The following is a 23,483-nucleotide window of genomic DNA, read 5'->3' on the forward strand; positions in this document are numbered from 1 at the left end:
GCTGTCTTGAGACAAAAGACAGTTCTACTAAAGGATGGATGTTGAGAATAATAGGTGAGCCTGTTAGAAGATTTGTTAGCTAATCAAAAATACTTCGCTATGAAGCGGTGTCCCTGGGTTCGCGCGGTAGCAGGGTAGGGGGGTTTTTTGGCACACGTCTGGCTCGGCCTGGGAACGGAGCTTCTCGCGTTTAGCACCAGGTAGCGCCAATGCAGAGCTTATTTAAGCGCGCCACACTCGGTTATGGTGCCCCCAGCTCGTCCAGCAGCGCAGGCGTTGCCAATTTCAAATTTCGACGACGGAACATTTTTTAATATAATGATAAAAGGGGATTAATAACATAGGATAAGGGGCCTTAAAGTGACATCAAGTTATTTTCCTCTTTTGTTGTGATATTAGAATTCAGTGATTCTGGGACCACATAGACGATACATTCAAGTGCAATTGGTAAGTCGTCTTTTTACAAAGAGTTATCGTTCTTCAAAGGAAATGTTTATTATGTTCCAAACAGTGACGTGCAAGTGATTGTGTTCTTAATCGTGTGTGCTTATCTCTTATAAACTGTGCTCCTTATCTGGACAAACATCGTAATAGTGTAGTGGGTAAGTTAAAACATGGTCAGGATTACTCGCAATACGCATGAGTAGTGCAACTACTTTACTGTACCAGTTCGCTAAGTCTCATGGGAATGATCAACATCCGCAATTAATTTAGCATCTACGCTTGAACAATACTAGGCCGTGTGATGGATAAATTACGGGAAGAAAAACAACGTTTATATTGCAATCTGTTTATTTTTGTTCCGTTTTATTTGCAATGATGTTATGAAGGCAGGGACTAAACACATGTGGACCAGCTGTGAATGTGTTTTCAAGCTTCAGCATCTGTGGATGAGTGTTTAGTGTGTGGACTTTTTAGAGTTTTATTATTAAATCGCGACGAGATTGTTCTATTGAAGACAACAAACACAGTGGTTGCAGTATCTAGACCTACTGCACTGCCATTGTTTATTCTGGATTTACCAACCTACATTGACGTTTCTTCATAACAACATACGCCGAAATTAAGTGCCGAAATGGACTTTTAAATCATGTATTTTATTTCTGTTCGGAATTATTCAGAACATTCAGTTGATCAACTTTGAATACCGTCCAGTTATTCAGAGTGTGATGACATATTTCCAAAGAATGGGAACGCGTTAAGTTTAGAAATATAACCTTGATAAAAATTCTATTTTCGTGAAGGATGAGTGAATGATTTTAGCATCCTGCGATATGTGCAACGTTTTGTAAACAGTTACAGATGTTCGTACTCCTTTAAAGAGATTTACAGCTGAGATATAAAAACTCGTGCAACCTCTTCGCGTTCGAATCTGACAAGAGAAAAAACTTACTGGTTAGTTCAGTGAAGAGGTGAGGGAAGGGTGGAAGCTTTTTTCTTAATGGAGAATTGAAGAAAGGGGTAACTACATGCTCATTCAAAAGGTCTTGGGCTGCAATTCTTAGGTAGGGGCAGTAGTTTAATTGAAAGTTACGCCCTTATCATTTAATCTAAATCTGCATAAATCATCTTACAATAAATTTGAAGTTTTAATATCTATAGTAAGTACAAATGCGTCTGCACATTACTCATTCGTCCACCTTCATTTCGAAACGGGCATGCTCGTAAATAAACTGGTTCGTTATAGCGAATGCAGTCCACTGAATGAATTCTAATAGGTTACTTTGTTTCCTCTGTGAGGGAAGAAAGGAAATATAATTTATGTCAGTTGTCTACTTGGATGATAAAATGTGTTTGTCGTAATCGAAAAAGACTCGCCGATTTAGGTAACTTACTAAAGCTCTTTCCAACTATGCGTCTTCGTGAAGGAGTTCCATACATTATTAGAAATTTAATCTGAGATTTCAAGCGTAACGTGTAACTTGCCTAATAAGTAATTACATTTTAAAGATTTATGTTTGCATAATAATTAAAATGTAATGTAGGTACCGACTGAGGTGCTACTCCCAATAACTAGGATTATTTCCGATCATAGTTGATAATTAACACTGCTTTTCTTAACAGAGTTCTGGACTGAATTTACATTCTAGTTTAAGATTCGTTCGTACGGTGGTATCTCTGCCGTTGTATTTTCTAGGAAATTCTGAGCTTTTCTTGTGTTAAACCTTTTTTGTAACCCTTTTACCACAGTATTATATTCATGCGGAATTGTTGATCTCGCTAAAGAAAAACTATTCGGAATCGAATTATGAAGTCACCTCATTTTGAACAAACTGTCAGTTAACCGAACAGCTTCATTTAAAACACAAAAGTTTGTGCTCTTTCTCTCTCTCTTTTATATTTTTATTACAATTTGCTTTACGACGCACAGACACAATTAGGTCTTATAGTGACGGTGGGGTTAGGAAAGGGCTAGAAGCGGGAAGGAAGCGACCGTAATTAAGGTACAGGCTCAGTCTTTGCTTGCTGAGAAAATAGAAAACCACGGAAAATCATTTTCAGGGCTGCCGACAGTGGGATTCGAACCCACTATCTCCCGTATGCAAGCTGATAGCAACGTGATCCAAACCGCGTAGCTACTTGCTCGGTGTTCTTTTCTCTTTTGTTATTGTTTTACATCCGACGTACTAGTTTTACAGTTTTCGGTTTACGTGCCGGTACAAGGCTGGTGCATATAAACGCTTTCTAAGTACAGTACTACAGGACTGCAATTGAACCCCGCAACATGGGCTCAGAGGGTCATCGCTCTACCATCTGAGCCATTCAGCCCTGCTTGCACTCACTTACTACTGCAGTCACGTTACAAGGCCTGGCAAGAACGACTGTACAGAGTCACAAGTGAACACATTCTGATACTAATACTTCAGTCAGTCAGTCAGTCAGTCAGTCAGTGTTTATCACAGAGCGAGTTCGCTACGCGGTGAGAGTCGTGTAACTGTAACCTTGAGTTCGAATCTAACAGTCGGCAACCCTGAAGATGGCTTTCCGTGTTTTCCATCTTAACGTCAGGCAAATACTGGACGCTACCTTTCCAGTTCAGTCCTTACCCAAACCTCTGTCATTGAAAACCCGTGCTTGCTAAAGCAGCAGTAAACCAGTATTTAAAAAAAAAAAAAATTTAAAATCATAAATTAATGATATATGGTGGCAATATTTTTAGATCTGCATATATAAACTGAGAATCGTTCAGTACTACACTTAAAATATATTTTACTGTGTGAGTTGGCTGTGCGATTAGTGGCCCGTAGGTGTGAGCTCGCATTCGGGAGATAATGAGTTCGAACCCCACTGTCGGCAGCCCTAAAAATGGTTTTCAGTGGTTTCCCATTTTCTCATCAATCAAATGCTGGGTCTGTACCTTAATTAAGGCCACGGACAGTTTGCTATAGTAATGATCATATGGCTGGTATGCTATACGAGAGGTCGATAAGTGAGGGAAAACGGTCTACATCTAAGTTGAACCCTTATGAATAGACAGTGAATATATTATTTGCAGTATACTTTGCATTCATACGTTAAAGGTTTCTACTATTACTGTAGTCCACTCATCCTGTAAATGAAACATACAATACACCAGAGTAGGGCCACTTACTGATCGACGAAAGTAATCAGTTATACAGCTGAACTATCTGCCATAAGTTTAACTTGTTTCTTATAAATGGTGTCTTCTACGAATATATAATTTACTCTTTTCCTTTTATTCGTACACATACTAGAAGCAAAGACTCTTCACAAAGTATTGTTATTTCTTATTTTATTTTTTACAATTGGCGTTACGTCGCACCGACACAGATAGGTCTTATGGCGACGATGGGTCAGAAAAGAGCTAGGAGTGGGAAGAAAGCGACCGTGGCCTTAATTAAGGTACAGTCCCAGCATTTGCCTGGTGTGGAAATGGGGAATCACAGAAAACCATCTTCAGGGCTGCTGACAGTGGGGTTCGAACCCACCATCTCCCGGATGCAAGCTCACAGCTGCGCGCCCCTAAACCCACGGCCAACTCCCCCGGTCACAAATTTGTGTCTTTGTATGTGTGTGTTTTCTTGCATCCCATTGACTTCATTCACCAGTGCGGTCGTGTTCTGAATCTTAAAGAAGGAAAGTAAGAATCTTTGAATAGAGTGGTATATCCCTTTAGTTCTGATTCTTCTATAAACTGTAATTCTCGTGGCTTAGATTGCTAAGTTTAATATCAAGTAGAGACTCAAGCTTGTTCTCTTGAAAAATATTCCACAGTTTGAACTTGAGATTTTGTGTTTCCTGCCCACTATGTTACGCAAAATATGCAATTCTTAGTGATATGCCAAAAAAGTTCTCACTTTTACGAAATATTAGGATAGAGTCATTTAGCACCTGTCCCTGATTAAATTCAAACAGCCATAATAACTTTATATTTGTAACTCACTTTGTCCAAACGCATTTTCTTTACAGAAGACTGTCTGGTATACATCTCACGTCCTCAAACTTGGGAACGAGGGGGTGTGATATAACGACCACGAAGTACTTTGCTGACTATATTACTTCAGCCAGTCTCCTCAATTTATCTTTTCTCCTCCACCTTCCATGGTAAATTCTTGTTCTCCGTCGACCCTAACGGTATGAGGTTAGCGAGGCCTACGGAATCTTTCCTTTTCACGCCGATCTATGCTTTTCTTTCACAGATATTTTAATTATTTGGGAAGTGCGACTTCTCGCTCGCCCTTCTGTGATTAGAGTTAAGAGACCTTGATCATCTCATAGTACCGGTAGCTTAATTCCTTCAAAATAATATTCACCGCCATATTACCTATGATAAAATGGAGGACATTCAGGCATTGCAAATCCTATTTTAAGGAGATTAAATAGTCATTGAAAATAAACACTGAAAGTAAACACCACCAACATTTGTATAAACTTGAAGGTATTAACTTCTTCCGCATTTCCTTCATCCTGGTGGAGTCGTCAGTGCGAACTTCGTGTTATTTTACGGCGACTTGCCCTTCCTGACAACAAATCTATGTGGAGGGATATATTCAAATGGTTGGTAGTGTAATGTGTTGTGTGTATATAGAGGGGAACGTGTTGGGACAAATATACATACACATTCCCCAAGTCAGAGGAATTACCCAGGCCTGGTGGGGAATCGAACATGGGGCTCTCTGAAACCTGGACATTGAACATTCAGTCAAGGAACCGGACTTTGTATTAACTACTTAACAGTTTAAATTTATCTCCTGAACAATACCAAATAAGCATTTTACTGTAGAAAATTGCCGTTTGCTCTGATGTGCTACAATGGATGAAACAACGGCGCCCTCATTTCTACAAGCTCGCTATTTTCAAAGGAGATGAAAGAAGCGCCTAAAATTATTTTTTGGTGAGCAATGTAAATTGGGAATCATTAGAGCTTCGATTCAGCGTTGTGTTCGTAAGTAATAAATATACCGATGGTGTCTTATTTTTCTGGCCTAATCCGTTCACTGTAGGTTTCCTGTTTCAGATAACCTGGGATCAATTTCAAGCCCTGGCCAAAATTGAAGCTGGGATGGAATAGAGTAGACCGAGGCTCATGTGGACCATTTTTAATCTGAGGGATAACGTATATTCATAACCCTAAAGCCAACGTTAATAACTAAGGATGGCGCTAACCCGTAGGTCTTGAGTTGACTTCAGCTTCCATTACGATTAACGACCCACAAGGAGTAGAGTGTCACTGAGTTTTCTGTTTATTACAGAACGGATTGTTTAGAGCTAAATGGAAGAGGATAATTCATTACAGGCGTTGTAGATGTAGCAATTAATCGTGTTCTTTTGTATTCTGCTCAAAATGAAATACATCTGAGCGAGCTTCCTCTGGGGATCGGTGGTTACTCTCAAGATCGCAGGTTCAAGTCTAGCAGAAGTAGTCGTATTATCGAACGGCTCTAAAATAAATGTATATTTCGCACCCCATGTCATAAGATGTAGGCATATAATATATATGTTGACACATTTCGTGTATACCTGGTAACGGAGTTCTGGTTTATCTGCCATCTCGTAAAGTAAACCGACGTGCAGGCAACTTAAATGTTGTCAAATAAAAATGTCTGTACACGGTAACCGAAGGCTGTACGACTGTCATTATTATTATTATTATTATTATTATTATTATTATTATTATTATTATTATTATTATTATTATTATTATTATTATTATTATTATTATTATTATTTACATCTGATCATCAAGCGTGGATAAATGACAAGATGAAATTAATATATTCACACACAACTGTGGTTCTATTTCGGGCCAGACTATACTTTTCCCCCGTTACTTTTTTCTATTTTTTGTACGCTCACTCCTCGAAAAAAGTTAGGATAATTCGTTAACTCAGGTACTTGCGGACCTATTCCAGTCCCAGGTCCTAAAAGTTACAGTTTCTCGCCTTTCTGTAGAATCTGTAGAATATCGGAGAGTTGACACACACACATAAACATATGAAGTTGATGGCGAAAAATATCCTTAGCTCCATAATGATTCAACGACAACTGATGTTTTAGCTGTAGTTCTATTTTTTAAATTTGCTTTACGTCACACAGACACAGATAGGTCTTACGGAGACGATGGAATTATGATAGAAAAGGAATAGGAGTTGGAAGAGTGGTGGTGATGATTATTGTTTTAAGAGGAAGTGCAACTAGGCAACTATCCTCTATATAACACTAATCAGAGAGAAAAAAGGGAGGGGATCCGACACTTCGAAAAATGAATATATCGGCCAAAGAAAGGCAAGGGCCACGAAGGGCGTGAAAATGAAAGACTCCCTAGCTCTCCCAAACCTAATAGCGTCGGGGTCGGAAAAGAACAAGAGTTGTCCAAAGGAGGTCGGATACGAGAGATGTAAGTGAGGAGCACGGCACAAGTAAGCGTAAGCAATGCCAGGACTCAGTTAAGGGCCCCGTGGTCGCCAACCCACGCTTCAAAGTTCAGAGCTCCTGGGGCGCCTTTTAGTCGCCTCTTACGACATGCAGGAGATACCGTGGGTGTTATTCTACCTCCCCCACCCACAGGGGGAGGAGTTGGAAGAATACGACCGTGGCCTTAATTAAGATACAGCCCCAGCATTTGACTGGTGTGAAAATGATAAACCACGGAAATCATCTTCAGAGCTGCCAACAGTGGGGTTCGAACCCACTATCTCCCAAATGCAAGCTCACAGCTACGTGACCGTCCGACTCGTTGGCTAAATGGTCAGCGTAATGGCCTTCGGTTCAGAGGGTCCCGGGTTCGATTCCCGGCCGGGTCGGGGATTTTAACCTTCATTGGTTAATTCCAATGATCCGGGGGCTGGGTGTTTGTGCTGTCCCCAACATCCCTGCAACTCACACACCACACATAACACTATCCTCCACCACAATAACACGCAGTTACCTACACATGGCAGATGCCGCCCACCCTCATCGGAGGGTCTACCTTACAAGGGCTGCACTCGGCTAGAAATAGCCACACGAAATTATTATATTAGCTACGTGACTCAAACCCCATAGCCATTTACCCGGTGTGTAGTTCTATTGATTTTGCCCTGTGTATGAAAATGATAATAGACTCTATACAAGACGACGTCGAGAGTTATCTTAGGTAGAATAATTACCATCATCTATCGATAAAATATATTTGATTATGTACTTATTCTACTGACCCGAAATGCTGTATGTCTGATTACACTCACCCTTCCTCCCTGGCCTTCATTGATCCGCTGCACCGATTTATTTCCATTCATCATTGTCGATGATTTCTTCGCATTTTGGGGTGTTGGGATATGAGTTTCCGTTGATATCTCCAGCATGTCATTCACTGCTTTTTCGTACAGAATGTATTCTGATTTGTTCAGAATATATCAGTTTTACACATCAGTATTTTTACAAACCATTCTCTCCACCTCATGGTACTACGTGTACGACGTCCCAGTCTGCGGAATTTTAGAGACTTCTTAACCCCGTCAGTAATAGCATAGAATAGACTGTAACGTTTGGAACTGCAGAGTAGCTTGACGATGTTCATAGCGGGACACTCGTATCGGAAATAAAGTAGTGACGTAAATCAGCCATAGAAACATAGAAACTGTACTTTATGAGTTATGTCCTCCACAAACATCAATGTAGGTCTGTCTGCACAGAGATGATGAATACTAAAATACAAGAAAAACCTTATCGAGGTTGTTTCACCTGACAGCGGAATCGTTTAAAGATCGTTAATGGCATCCTCTAGTTTTTTTGTTTTTTGTTTTTACGTTGCACCAGCACAGGTAGATCTTATGGCGACATGGGATAGGAAAGGTCTAGGAGTGGGAAGGAATCGGCCGTGGCCTTAATGAAGGTACAGCCCCAGCATTTGCCTGGTGCGAAAATGGGAAACCACGGAAAATCATCTTCAGGGCTGCCGACAGTGGGATTCGAACCAACCATATTCCGGATGCAAGCTCGCAGCTGCGCTCCCCTAACCGAACAGCCAACTCGCGCGGTTCACCCTCTAGTCTCAAGAACAAAGTAGTCCGTCGAACAGCAACAACTAATTGAATCAATAGTTTTTACTGAGTGATCCTATGTCGACGTCAGTGAAAGCCAGTAGTTTGGTAATGTTGTGCAAGTGGACGTCTAACTAACGACACCTAAGCCTACAATCATGCTCAATCCAGTGATTGCGGATAATTTGTTTTGACTCTCTTGATGTCTGTCTATCTGTTAGGTCATCAGCCCAGAGGCTGGTTGGATCCTCAAATAGCACCACCAAAGGTTATGCGGTTATAAGGAAACCGCAAAAACCAATGGCAGCACCAAAATGAGGCGTACTAGACAAGGCGAGGAGTGAGGTAGTTTGCCATTGCTTTCCTCACTGGGTCAGAAAGTGCTATTGCAGCACGACTGACCCTATGAGCAACACCTTTCATAACACTCAGATGCACTAGCCGTGCTCTGAATGTCATTACTCAGCACCACCCATACCACAGCAGCTTCCATATTGTCACAGCCATGGATGAGACTGAGACTTCGGTGGAAGCTACGCTTTACTCTGGCCAATGCCAGTTATCTGTGTAGCGGATGCAGATGGCCGCTGTTGCAATCTTTTTACGCACTTTCTTAGGTCTCTGGAGCTTATATTGAGGTCTTTATACATAGTTGTATAGAGTGTCCCTTTTCCAATAGCCGTAAAATGGCAAAGCTTTAAACTTGCTGTACAGTAATTTATGGAGCAAGTTCATAGATGAAAACTGGCCCTCTACCGCTTGAGCGACACTGGACATACATATTTTGTAGGTCATTTCACACTGAATGTTTGTACGCCGATGTATATATGGCCTGTTGAAGACTTGTAGTTCAATTTTCGTTTGTTTGAAATAAATACACAACCGAATGTGTAGACATGAATTTCCAGGTAGAGTGTCAACAGGCTCGTCGCGGAAGTCAAGCAATACAGCTGAGGATATATCATTACGCCAGGCCATTTGGATAGTCAGTAGTGGTCTTGGCAGGTCAATGAGTTGTATGGTTGTGACTTCCCATCGGGGTAATATATTGCATTAATACTAAACTTCTTTCATCAAATACATGTTATAAATTACTATTTAATTCATGATTATTATTATTATTATTATTACTATTATTATTATTATTATTAGCATTCATTGCGAGGTGGTGGTGGTGGTGGTGATTATTGTTTTAAGAGGAAGTACAACTAGGCAACCATCCTCTGTATAACACTAATAAGAGGGGAAAAAATGGAAGGGATCCAACACTTCGAAAAATGCAGATATCGGCCAAAGAAAGACAAGGGCCACGAAGGGCGTGAAAATGAAAGACTCCCTAGCCCTCGCAAACCTAATAGCGTCGGGGTCGGAAAAGAACAAGAATTGACCAAGAGAGGTCGGATAGGATAGATGAAAGTTATGAGCCTGGCACAAGTAAGTGGAAGCAATGCCAGGACTCAGCTTGGGGCCCCGTGGTCGCCAACCCACGCTCCAAAGTTCAGAGCTCCTGGGGCCACTTTTAGTTGCCACTTACGACAGGCAGGGAATACCGTAGGAGTTATTCTACCACCCCCACCCACAAGGGGGATTCATTGAAAGGATTTCTACCGACCTCGTATATCGTTTGTTCCCTCGACAAAACAGTGATTCGTCCTTCATATTCGCACCCCATCAACAGTCAAGTAAATATCGAAATCAATATTTGAAGTTACAAGCTCCTGAGGTTGGAATAAAATAACCCATGATAGGTTCAGTAAGATTTTTTTAGGATAATTCAAGGATATGAAATCCAGTTACACTGCTTCTCTTCAGTAGCATAGGTTTCATGGCCATTTACAAATGTATGTTAGAAAGCACAGTCAAGACGAGGTTGCATAATCATGATACACAAAATAGTGTGTTGGAGATAAGAAAGATAAGTAGCACTTGTCTGCCACCGCTTTGTAAACTTTTCATTTAGAGATTCTTTATTTGCTACAATATTCAGGGAACAACTTATTAGTCTGATATAATTGGTCACAATTCCTACTACTACTGTTTTCTATTTCTTACTTATATCTGAATTCCATTCTTTAGTATTTTTTTCCTTCTTCTGTGGCTTGTATAAGCTAAGAAAGGAGAGGATGAATCCAGACTGGGAATGGCATACGTGCTAAAATGATGAAAATTTGTCTGATCTATGATCTCTTCGATTCAGCATCGAAAAATATATCCTGCTTATTATTTTCGTTGTAATAGATGGAAGCAAAGCAAGAGGGCATGCAATTTATGACTATTGGTGTCGTGATCACAGCTACCGAGCTCGATAGCTGCAGTCGCTTAAGTGCGGCCAGTATCCAGTATTCGGGAGATTGTAGGTTCGAACCCCACTGTCGGCAGCCCTGAAAATGGTTTTCCGTGGTTTCCCATTTTCACACCAGGCAAATGCTGGGGCTGTACCTTAATTAAGGCCACGTCCGCTTCCTTCCCACTCCTAGCCCTTTCCTGTCCCATCGTCGCCAAAAGACCTATCTGTGTCGGTGCGACGTAAAGCAACTAACAAAAAAAAAAGTGATCACAGCTCCGGGACCTCTAGTTTTAAACAGATTTCGAACTACAGGAAAATGACTTTTCATTTTATTAATTGTTCTTACGACTTGAATGTTGTTTATCTTTGCCGGACTGGGTAGATCAGACGGGAGAGCGCTGGCCTTCTGAGCCCAATATGGCAGGCTCGATCCTGGCTCAGTCCGGTGGCAATTGAAGGTGCTCGAGTACGTGAGTTTCGTGTTGGTAGATTACTGGCATGTAAAAGAAGTCCTAAGGGGCACAATTCCGGCACCTCAACGTCTCCGAAAACAGTTAAAGCAGATAATGGGACGTAACATTAATAACATTATTATTATGGTTCTTCCTATAAGATTTAGTTGCATTATCGCTTGGCACCCTATATTAATATTACTGTTGCCCAAATATAAGTACAGACTTTGACCGGCTGCGTAGTGCAGCTGATAAATATTGCAGGATCGAATCTCGACGCAGTTGGTTGGAATTTAAGAAGTTAAGTAGGACTGGTGACAATAGATGTACTGGCATATTAAAGCACTCATTTTCCATGCGAAATTTCGGCATCCTGACGGGACATTTAACACACTATTAATCAATGACACGTGAGTGGTGTTGGAGGTGATTATTGTTTTAAGAGTGGAGGTGGTGGTGATGAGTATTTTAAGAGGAAGTGCAACTGGGCAACCATCCTCTATTAACACTAATCAGAGGAAAAAATGGAAGCGCTCCGACACTTCGAAAAATGAAGATATCGGCCAAAGAAAGACAAGGGCTACGAAGGGCGGGAAAATGAAAGACTTCCCTAGCCCTTGGAACCTAATAGCGTCGGGGTCGGAAAAGAAATAGAGTTGACAACGGAAAGTAGGATAGGGTAGACGAAAGCCTGGCACAAGTAAGGAATCCGACACTTCGAAAAACAAAGGTATCGGCTAAACAAAGACAAGGGCCACGAAGGGCGTGAAAATGAAAGTCGGAACCTAATAGCCTCGGGATCGGAAATGAAACAAGAGTTAACCAAGGAAGGTCGGATAGGATAGATGGAAGTGAGGAGCTTGGCACAAGTAAGTGGAAGCAATGTCAGACTCAGCTAGGTGAATCGTGATTGCCATTCCACGACCCCAAGCTAAGAGCCTCTGGCTCCTCTTTTAGTCGCCTCTTACGCCAGTCAGGGGATCTGTGGATGTATTCTACACCTTCACCCACAGGAGGTTAACGATACATGATATTAAGATATCTGTGTACTATATTCTCTGCTCATATTAATTTTACTACTTATGTACAGTAAAATTATGCGAGCAGTTAAGTAACTAGAATGGGATATGTTTATGATTAAAATAACGTATAAGTTAATAGGATGAACCATGCTATAATACCGTTATTTATATTCTGAATCCAAATGTTCTACCAGGTGAACTAATAAGACACGTAGGCCTACTTTATTTAGAATCGTTCAAGTGATAATGAATCATGATATAAAAAAACCGTCTCCAAAAGGTATTTGGCTGGGCCTCGCAAATTTGTCGCTCATCCGAGGTGCTTCATGGGAGGTGACCAGTTAGAGCTCTTCTCTCCCTCCCCTCCTTCCCCAACCTTGTCTGTTAGATCATTGCGTCCCAGCAAGACTTGCCAAAATAATTAAGAAAGTCTGTCCTATGTGCTAAAAGTATCCGCTCCACGATCCGATTTGGCAACACACCTTTTGCCCGGGGCAATGATGAGATCGTCCAGAAAGTCATCTTAGGACTAACCTTAGACTTTAATTGGACCAGACGGGAAGAGAGCATGTCAGAGGTAAAGTAAGCTTAGTAATACAATATTGCAGGCACTTGATTGTCCTTTAGTCGGAAGATATCTCATAACACATATTTATGAACCTTCACATATCAGTGCAAAAATTTCACGACTAATTCTTAGAGAGAACAACATATCAAACCGTGAATAACATAATTATTTATTAAATATTATAACGAGAAGCGAATGTTTTTTATACCGGTACTGGAAGTGTATTTTCTTTGCGATAAGTTCGCACAAAGACCTATTTATACTTCGCGCTCTAAAAATACGATCCCAATGAAGCACATGACTGCCGGTAACCAATCACGTTACTACACATGAGAAGATGTTGGCGTGTTTGTGACTATGTACCGTAATGCGAGCTGATGTAAGTATTTGGTCTACTAACTCACTCTAGAAGTAAAAATTTAATCGAGGGAGAATATAGGAAGCAGATCCGAACAACGTTTGGAAACATTATCATTACAACAGATGTCAACTTGCGTAACGTAGTACAATGCGCAAAGCAGCAAGAGCAGTAAGCAGAAGAAGTTAACTCCATACGGGAAGGGAGTTGTGTGGTCCGTGGAAAATGACACGCGCATTGGCTAGTAGTTTCGAAAGTTTTGTTGTGTTTGATTTATGATATTTTATATAGTTTTCAATAACAGTGAAGTTTATTCAATTAGCCTTTGTAAGGGCTGACGTGTTAATAGAGTTTTAAAAGTTAGTTGCGGCGTGTCCCATGCCAAGAAGCTTGCAGGGTAAGTTTTCACTATATCATTTCCGGTATAAGACTACGGTGCGTTGAATGTTGCAGGTACATTTATTTATTTCTGTAACTTACTAGCATCAGTAAAACTCAGTATCGTATATGAGGAGTGTTGGTCGGTATTACTTCGTAAGGTGTGTATGTTGCGAGTTCTCAATACATGAAGGCTTGCTTACATTGCTATTGTGTGGAACATGGGTACGTAGGCATGTTCGTGGTACTGTAAGTAAATTAATTGGTGTGATCAATTAGTATACTTGCAAATTTTTAAAATTAAATTTTAAGTGTATATCGTAATATTTTGTAGACTTTGAACGATGCTACTACCTTTCTTGCATTCCTTATGTCACATGGTTCTGTTCTTAAATTTCCTCCTCTAAATATTTTCGTGTCCTTTGGTGATTTGTTTCTATATTATTTAGAATTAAATTAAAGAGGTTTAAGTTTTACAAAACTATAATTTTACAACTCAGAGGTAGGATAGTCAAATATTTATTGTGGTCCATAAACTTACCCCGGACTATAAACTGTTGTGTATTAATAAAGTCATATTTTGTATAATTCTATATTAGCATCTAGTTAACATGGTACTTTTAGTTGATTAATAATTTTCAGTGTTTGGTAATAGTAATGTTGATTGGCCATTCATTCTTATGTTGTGATTTTTTTGTTTCAGTACTTTCCGTTTCTTCGTTAGGGGGTGGGAGTTTGATTTTGAGCATAAGGTGCCATTGATACTAAAGACGACTGAAGTTGGCCATACGTAACACACCATGGAGGACGCCCACACGAAATCGGTGGATGAAGTTTTAAACTACTTTGGTGTTGATCCAGAACGAGGTCTTACGCTTGACCAAGTTAAGAGAAACCAGGAGAAATATGGCCCTAATGGTAAGTCGCAAGATATTGACTATATGTATCTGTAGCATATTTTTATGAGGATAAGTTTTTAAAGTAAATAGAAAATAATTCCAATGAATATAGCCTAGTCTATATGGTGGTATAATGAATAGGCTATGATTTATGAGGATGGTGTTATTTTGTTTAACGGTAATAACTTCACGTACCACCAGCCTTTAAACACTAGTTTTGCTCTGAGTGCCATTACTTAGCACCACCCATACTTCAGCATCTTCTTTCTGTCGCAGCCATAAATGAGACGAGACATCAATAGGAGCTTCAGTTTGCCCTCTCGTATGCCAAAAGACAGATTCAGAAATACTGCATCCATCAAGAAATAACATTCATTCCTTCCTTCATGCTCTTGAGTCTTGTCACTGCGGCTACCTAGTTCTGTCCTGAGCAGTTTGCATTAGTTCTGTATAAGAGCTGCAGATCATTCTGGTGGCCAGAAATTTGAAGTGGGACTCTCTTGGTTATCATCTTCCCCTCTTTCCAACAACTTTTCCTTCAAAGATGTTACATAGAAAGTCATCCTGTCTGAAAATGTGACTTTGTCCTACAAATTTCTTTTTTGCTAGTGGTTAAATGTCGCACTAACACATCAAATGTTTTTGATGACTCAAGGAAAGGAAAGGGCTAGGATCGGGAAAATAGTGGCCCTGGCCATCATTAAGGTACAGTCCCAGCATTTGCCTGGTGTGAAAATGAGAAATCACGGAAACCATCTTCACGGCTACTGATGGTGGGATTCAAATTAACCCTCTCCAGAATGCAAGCTCACAGCTACGTGATTCTAACTTCATGGCCAACTCGCTCGGTTTGTCTTACTTCTATCAATCTCTTTTATGAGGCTTTTTTCCTGCCTATTTCTTGGAGAAGCTGGGTATTACTTTTCTTTTGTGTTCGATTTGTACAAGTCATTCTTCTCCGCATCCACATCTCTGTTACGGGCAATCTGTCTTTCGCATTTCCCTCGTGTCCATATGTAAGTACACTCCACGCGCTAAGCTCTTCAGAAATGCCTTCCTTGTTTCTATGTTTACGTACTTTCTGCTTAGTGGATTTTTTTGCTTTGGAAGGCTTTCTTAGCCACGGCTATACTTTTTTTCACCTATGCTAAGTTAGCGGGTTTGTAGTTCTGTGGGACTGTTGATGACATGATTTTAGTCCAAAACATAGGGACGTGTCTTTTCATTAAAAATATCTCACATTGCATTGCGTGGAATTTGAACTGTGGTCTTCTTGGTGAGTGGCTAGTATCATTGCCACTTGGCTATCATGCCTGTCAAAAATCCTGCACTCCCATGACATTTTAATAAAGATAATGAGTGTTACAAACATGATTCTAAGTGCTAGACTGTTTTCGACAAAGGAGCTGAGGCAATAATTTGTCTATTCTATCACTTTTATGTATACACATCTTCATTATAAACTTTTATGCCTTTCAGGGTTCAGTCTGCGAACCTCTTTGAATTTACTAAACACTTCCACAGTCATCTTACTTGTAACTAGCTCTGTGGCCTCATTTAGTTCTGTACATCTTTAAATCATTAGAAACCGAGTCTAACCATCGTGGTCTTGGTCTTCCTCAATTTTTCATACCCTCTTTGACCCAAGTCCATTATTCTCCTAGGTAACCTATCCCCGTCCATTCACCTCACCAAAGTCCGTTTATGTGTACTGCTTCATCTGTCGAGTTCATTCCTAACTTAGCCCTTGTCTCCTCATTCCATGTACCCTTCAGCCATTGTTCCCACCTGTTCGTACCAACAATCATTTTTGCTACTTGCATGTCTGTTATTTCTAACTTATGGTTACTTCGCGCATTCCTACCTACGAAAAGTCACTGTAAAATTTGTCACAAACGGAACATAATAATTGCTCTTACACAGTTGAAGTCTAAAATCTGCGGTAAATTAAGAAATATTTTATTTTTGGTGAATATTATGTATACCTACTTTACAAGTACTTTTGGTGCTACGCTCACAGTAACACACGTATCTCTTTTGTTTGTCTTACACTTTCAACAATTTCGTGTGTGATGTCTGTGTTCACTGAAGTTCTTTGCTTTCGTTTTATTGCTTCAGGTGTCAATGACATTATTTCCTGAGTTGTATCGCGATATGCAAGATTTAATAAGCGACAAAAAGCTATGGCCAATGTACATAAGAATTCTGTGGATTAGTGATTTATTGGTCCAGGGATCATGCTATTTTTCTTATCGTGAATGCTATTGACCTCCATTTTGCTGTTTCAACTGGCCGCTCTAGTCATATGGACAAAGTTAATAAGAGTCCACAGACATAGCATTCCCATTTGTCTGTGCTAGCCCGGGACTTCAAGAAATTACAAAAGACGGCACCAGCAGCAAAATACGACATAGAGGAGTCCTGTATACAGGCCTTAAGCATGTATTCATATTTCTCTAATAACGACGGTATTTCTTAATTTACCACAGATTTTTCACTTTATTCAAGTAAAAGCAATTATTATGCTCCATTTGTGACAAATTTCGCAGTGACATTTCGTAGATAGGAATGTGATGTAACCCTAACTTATATAAGATATCCTGAGTCCACTCAGCTTTTACTCTCACAGCACAATGTAAAGATAAAGATAGTTTTATCTGGGAACTGACTTCTTTCTCACAGAATACTGTTGGTCGCGACTGTAAGCTCACTGCATTTGTTTTGCTGCACCTTGATTCAACCTCACTTTTACTATACTGGGAGAATACACATCCACTCTTCAATGTGGACGAACAAATTAGCTGATAGCTGTAGGTTCAAAATGACCGATCATGTTGGTTTTGCGATTAGGATCCTGTAGCTGTGAGCTTGAATTCGAGAGATGGTGGGTTCGAATCCCACCTTTGGGTGCCGTGAATATGGTTTTCTGTGGTTTCCCATTTTCACATCAGACAAATGCTGGAACTGTACCTTAATTAAGGCCATGGTCGCTACCTTCCCAATCCTAACCCTTTACCGTTCTTGCAGAGCTGAAAACCCTTGATGTGTTAGTGTGATGTTAAACCACTAGCAAAAAAAAAAAAATCAGAATGGAGCAGACCTGTTAATAGACAAACTAAATGAACCTACTGTGACTTAACAGAATGTTGTATTTTAGATCTCATCAGACAACCTTCACATAAAAGTAACCCATAAATGTTCCTTTATACTCTTAATTTTATTGACAAGTTTCTTTCCCTCTGATGGTATCATTTATTATTCTCGGTTACTTGCTATTATAAGTATTGCTTGTTCTATTTTACATGCAGTAAGTTGATACACGTCACAATTCCAAAATATCACTTAAGGAATTATGTTGTATTATGCAGTGTTGAAGTTTGTGCAGCATCAGTTACTAGCCTATTAAACAAAATGACACCATTACCAGAAGTTTGTTAAGAAGGAAGCCTTTTTTTTTTTTTTTTTCCACTATTAATAGAACCTCAAAGCTTTTCAGTTTGTCGAAACACAAAATGTAATACTTAGAACACTATCTTTGACAGACTGAAAAGCTGAATGCCCGTACTTTAAGCTGTCAATTTCTTAGTGTCTTTCTCTTCACTTTCCTTGACCTTGTAATGCCATTATTCCAGAAAATCTAGAAGCTTCTTGTTTTTTTATCTTGCCTTCACTGGTGAGATGTAATGTTTACAATGCACTAAGTCTTCTGGTATGAGCTAGAATAAATTTGTTATTTTCATTCACCTGTCTGTCTCATCCTTGGCTTTGACAGTATGAAAGTGACCGAGGTATGAGCGATGCTAGTATACCATTCCTTATACAGCCAGTCCCTGTTATGAATGGTGTGAAAATATCGCTTGTAGGTTTGGTTGGTGCATGCATTTCAGTGGGCTTGGCAGGCTGATATGTAACAGCAACTTCTGGCCCGGCGAGGAAAGCAACGGGAAACCACCTCACTTCTCATTTCCCAAGTATGTCTCTTCAGTGACACCTAGGCTGTCTATGACAGCTGTTGGCAGAGCTGTGGATGATCAAACCAGCCTACTGTCTTCTTAATAATAATAATAATCTAAAGGTGTTATCATCGTTATTAACACCGTAATGGCTTGGCTATTTCTTCACTTTTTCTTTCCAAGAGAGGATTCTACTTGCCAACCACATAACACCTCATAATCTGCAGGCCTTAGGGCTGAACAGCGGTCGCTTGGTAGCCAAGGCCCTTTGTAGCTGTTGTGCCACGGGGTTTGGTTTGACTCTTCATTCAGTCCTCGTATGCTTTAAATTTTACTTCTTATAATTTATGCCCATGAAAGTTAAAGTTATGTAGGCTATGTTAATACAATGTAACTATGTTAATTTTGGGGGTTAATTAGTATTTATGGGTATAGTTATAAAAGCCTTCCAGTTATAAACTTGACAGTTGATTCTAATTAAGGTGGTGGATACCAAGTAATGAAAAATAACTTATAAGTAGCAATGTTGCATATTTTATTAGTTTTTGATATGTAATTTTCTCTTTCCTGAGGAATTGTCACTATAGAAGGCTACTTTCAGTTTCTTCATCTGTTAACTGTATTAGTGATAATTGATGCATTTACTAGTTTCCAAGAATAATTAGGGAGTAGTCTCATAAAGTTTTCAAGAATTCATGGCTATTTCCATTCAGTGAAAATCTCAGATGGAGCTATTTTTTCACCTTGTGTTCAGGACTAGAAACACGGGAGACAAAGTTCCTTTCATACCTGACTCTACTGTGGTAGCAGACTGACATACCAGTTCAATTACTGTGTTACCCCAGATGTGTGGGTACAGTTTTATTTTTGTGGGATTATTACAAGAGTAGATGCCACTTCTTCTCTTTGCAGTTCTTCATATTGTGGCTTAAAATATTAGATCAGTGCAGTTCAATAGCATATCCATAATGAACTAAGAACTGTCTTCTCATGTAGTTTTCTGTGATGCTACCTGTATAACCTACCTTTAATCAGTTTTGTTGGTGAGATGGGTATAAATAAACTGGTTCAGCTGGAGAGATCGTAGGTATCAGTACTCTCCCAAGAATTCAAAACTGCATCATTTGTTCTCTGAGAGGGATGTCAATGCTGGTCTCCATAAACTTTCTGGGCAAATTCAGTTATCCAGAATAAATATAACTTAATAGCAGTTCTGATCAGCTAAATAACAATAAAATAAGTGTTAAAATATAAAATTTTCACTGTGTTACTACTCAGTCTGACATTTAGGAGAGACAGTCTACTTGCATCTCTGTGATTTTCACACAGTGTTTATAAAAAATTCGCATATATGCTAGAGAATTTTTAGAAAACTCTTTTATTTTACTAAAAATCATATAAAACTTAAGAAGCATAACTAAGGATCTAAAGTCATAAATATTTCCATTATAATTGATTTTATGAAAGATTATGTAATATGTAGAAAAAATGAAATGATATTTTGTATGGTTTACCGACAAATTTTTGACAGGATTAATATTAATAGAGATGTGAATGGTCACCCTCATTGGAGGTCGGGTGACTTATTTCTTCAATAAATCTCTCTAAGAATTACATTTTAAACTTTCCTCCAAACGACCACTCAACCTTGTACCAATAATTTATAGTGTGGTTTTCAGTGTGTCTTTTTCTGAATTCAGTTACTGAGATGTGTAAAATTATAATCTGTCATATTTTTCCGGATGTCAGACCAAAATTTAATTGAGTCTTCTTTTGACTGAAAATCTCCAGAAATTAGCATGATGGTAGGCAATTTGTTAAAACAGAAAATTAAATTTTCTCAAAAGTTATTTTTTATTTACTGTTTTAGAATTGACTGAACAGATACACTGTTGAGCAATTGAATTAGAAATAGCTAATTAAAATAGAGAGACTTCCACTTTTCATTATTGTAATTATTTGTTTTATCAAAAGAGAACACTGAATTACAGGGACAGGTTTCGTCTCGTAGTTTTGAGACATCTTCAACTTAGAAGATAATAACGCACAAAATGACAAAAGCTACATTAATTCCAATATAGATAATGGATATGTTAAAAGTTTTTAAAACGTTATATATCACAGGTGTTTTCTTCTTCATGAAAAACACTGTGTCTTTATAATATTGTCCTATCTCACTGGTAAATTATTGAATACGTATTGCACTACGTTTTACAATCAAGAGGAGTGCCCCCCCCCCCCCCCCCTGCTATGTTTCACCTTTTACTGGAGTTTTACATAATTTCAATAATTTACCAGTGAGATAGAACAATATTATAAAGTCATGTATTTTTCACAACAACAACGATGAAGAAGAAAACAACTGTGGCATATAATGTTTTTAAAACTTTCTAATATATCCATTTTGTTTGAATTAATATGTCTTCTTTTGTCATTGTATGTGTTATCTTCTAAGCTGAAGATATCTCAAAACTACAAGACAAAATGTGTTATTGTAATTAAGTCTCTCTTTTGATAACACAAATAATACATGCATTGAAAAGTGGAAGCCTCTCGATTTTAATTAGATAGCGCCAATGCAGATACCTAATAAATGAAGTTAGCAATAATTAGAGATAGCTGTCGATTTGAAGAAATGGCACTGTGGTCAGCCTGGCGAATGTAACAGTACGGCATGGCATGTGACTGTGGTGTAGTCAGATGTACTTGCCGTGTGAGTAACCGCTGAGTACAGATTGTATAAGACCCAAGAGCTCAGCACGTTTGTTCATGCACAGTGGGTGCCTGACATATGTGCCTTTCCATATCCAGTCATGCGGCACTGGCCTTCCATGGGCCAATGTGTGAAGAATATGCAGTGGGTATGTGGATTTGGATAAAAGCATCACCACTAGATTCAGCTGCTATGGTGTACAATGTGTTGACAGCAGGGGTTTGTCGTTGGGTGGTGAGAGGTTGTTGAAAGGGCCACACTGCAGCAGATCACTCTTGAATTCAGTGCTGGACAACAATGAAGTGTGAGCAGCCATACCACTCAGAACCATCCACAAATGGGCACAGAAGCCAAAATCTCAATAATGTACCTCTGTTCACCGCACGACCAAGGCACAAAGACAGACATGCAAAAAAGGAACACCCCTCATGGGCTTTCAAAGCATGGAAAAAAGTTTGCCTGGACAGATGAGTTGTGGTATCAGTTGGTGTATGGTGGTAGCAGGGTTCAGGTTATTTATTTATCGTATGATGTGCACAGATAGATTATATAAATAAGTATACAATATATACACAATATATACAAGCAGAAGCCTATAGTTCCAAATCAAGTCCATTGATCCATTTCAAGGCCTCCGCAGTTGCATTGTGTATGTCCTCCAAAGGACCTTGAAATGCTCTCTGTGGACATTCGGCAATTACGTGGTGGATGGTCTGTGAGGTAGTTCCACAATCACACCCAGAAGACTTCTGCCAGCCCCATTTATAAAGAGTATAGCCGCATCACATGAGGCAGTGGATTCCTCTTGCCAATAGGGTACCGTTCAAGCCGGTCATGGCAGTATCCTCAGATGGAGACTGTTCTTGAGGGATGTTACAGCACTTGTGATATAGGCCTATCTGCCAACGTCGCTCACCAATAAACGTTACAGGGACCTGATGTCAGATCATGTCAACCCATTTGTATGCCTCCAGTGCACTGCAGGGGGTCTGAACCTACTGAAAGGTGGTGGTGATTATTGTTTTAAGAGGAAGTACAACTGGGCAACCATCCTCTATATAACCCTAATCAAAGAGAAAAAATGGAAGGGGTCCAACACTTCCAAAAATAAAGGTATCGGCCAGAGAAAGACAAGGCCCACGGACGGTGGGAAAATGAAAGACTCCCTAGGATTCACAAACCTAATACCATCGGGGTTAGAAAAGAAGAAGAGTTGATCAAGGAAGGTCGGATAACATAGATGAAAGTTAGGAGCCTGGCACAAGTAAGTGGAAGCAATGCCAGGACTCAGCTAAGGACCCATGGTTGCCAACCCCTGCTCTAAAGTTCAGAGCCCCTGGGGCCCCTGTACACTGGCCCTTCACTCCCGTATTGTAACTGATTGGTTCGATGAACGTGAGGATGTTTCCCTGACCTCCAAGGTCACTCAATCTCAGTCCTATTGAGCACATCTGGATTTCTGTCGAGACATTTGTGCTTGCTCTGAGCCCGATTTATCTTTGTGCATTGTCAGAGGCTGTGCAGCGAGTGGTCATAGAGCAGTAAGTTTCTCAACTGCATCTCCTGTCTTATGGAGTCCAAGACTTGCCACATTCCATCGTGAGAATGAAAAGGGTTTCTATACACTATTAGCCAAGTATCTCTAATAATTCAATTGCTTATTGGTGTACATTGAGTTGTGTATTTCCAGTTTCAGTATCTTATTCAAATTACAATACCTTTATCCCACTCAGCTAAAATTCTTTACAACACCACAGTTTTAGATTATACATACATCTTCACCTTACCACCTTTATAAACATTTTCTTATGTCTTTTAAATGCAACAGTGTCTCATCTCAAATTCAGAGCCCCAGGGGCTCTCATTTTAGTTGTCTCTTACAACAGGCAGGGGATACCATGGGTGTTACTCTTGTTTTATGTGAGAAACTTCCTGCCAAGCAAGTTGGCTATGTGGTTTGGATCACATACCTGTAAACTTTAATTCGAGAGATAGTGGGTTCAAACACCTAGATGCTGAAACTCTTTTTTGCTGAGGAAATTAGATATTATTGATCACTATAGATTCATTTGTTTCCCTGTACATTTTAACTTCTGTCATCTGTCAACCCAAAACCAGTCTGACTATTTTAAACTGTTGGCATTGGAAAACCCTATTTGATAACATAATTTCAAAAACTATCCCTTCCTTTTTTCTGATGTGTGTGTGTGTGTGTGTGTGTTTCACCTTGACTGAGGTAATTGAGGCAGCAGTTTCTTCTTGATCCATAATCTAATGGGACGTTGGTTACATGCCATAATCCTGTGTTTCATAACTAAGCCATTCGTTTTGTTTAAAAGAGAAAAGTATCAACCATGTAAACCTTGTATT

General features: G+C 39.6%; 1 protein-coding gene across 6 annotated transcripts in view; it reads left to right on the top strand.

Annotated features, from left to right (window-relative positions):
- Positions 1-239: 239 nt before the first annotated feature.
- Positions 240-23,483, top strand: part of SERCA (ATPase sarcoplasmic/endoplasmic reticulum Ca2+ transporting SERCA) — a 136,190-nt gene continuing 112,946 nt past the window's right edge. For 4 of the 6 annotated variants that reach the window (XR_010860874.2, XM_067152630.2, XM_067152631.2 and 1 more), the window contains exons 1-2: positions 240-447; positions 14,252-14,466. Coding sequence is in view for 5 of the 6 variants with exons in the window: in XM_067152630.2 (XP_067008731.1) it covers positions 14,349-14,466 (118 nt within the window). In the remaining variant the exon portion in view is untranslated. Of the gene's footprint in view, positions 448-12,702; positions 12,822-13,391; positions 13,568-14,251; positions 14,467-23,483 lie in introns of those variants that run through there. The other 2 variants (XM_067152628.2, XM_067152629.2) reach the window with 2 other exon arrangements.

This window comes from Anabrus simplex, chromosome 8 (genome assembly GCF_040414725.1).
Source record: "Anabrus simplex isolate iqAnaSimp1 chromosome 8, ASM4041472v1, whole genome shotgun sequence".
NCBI classification, from domain to species: Eukaryota; Metazoa; Arthropoda; class Insecta; order Orthoptera; family Tettigoniidae; genus Anabrus; species Anabrus simplex.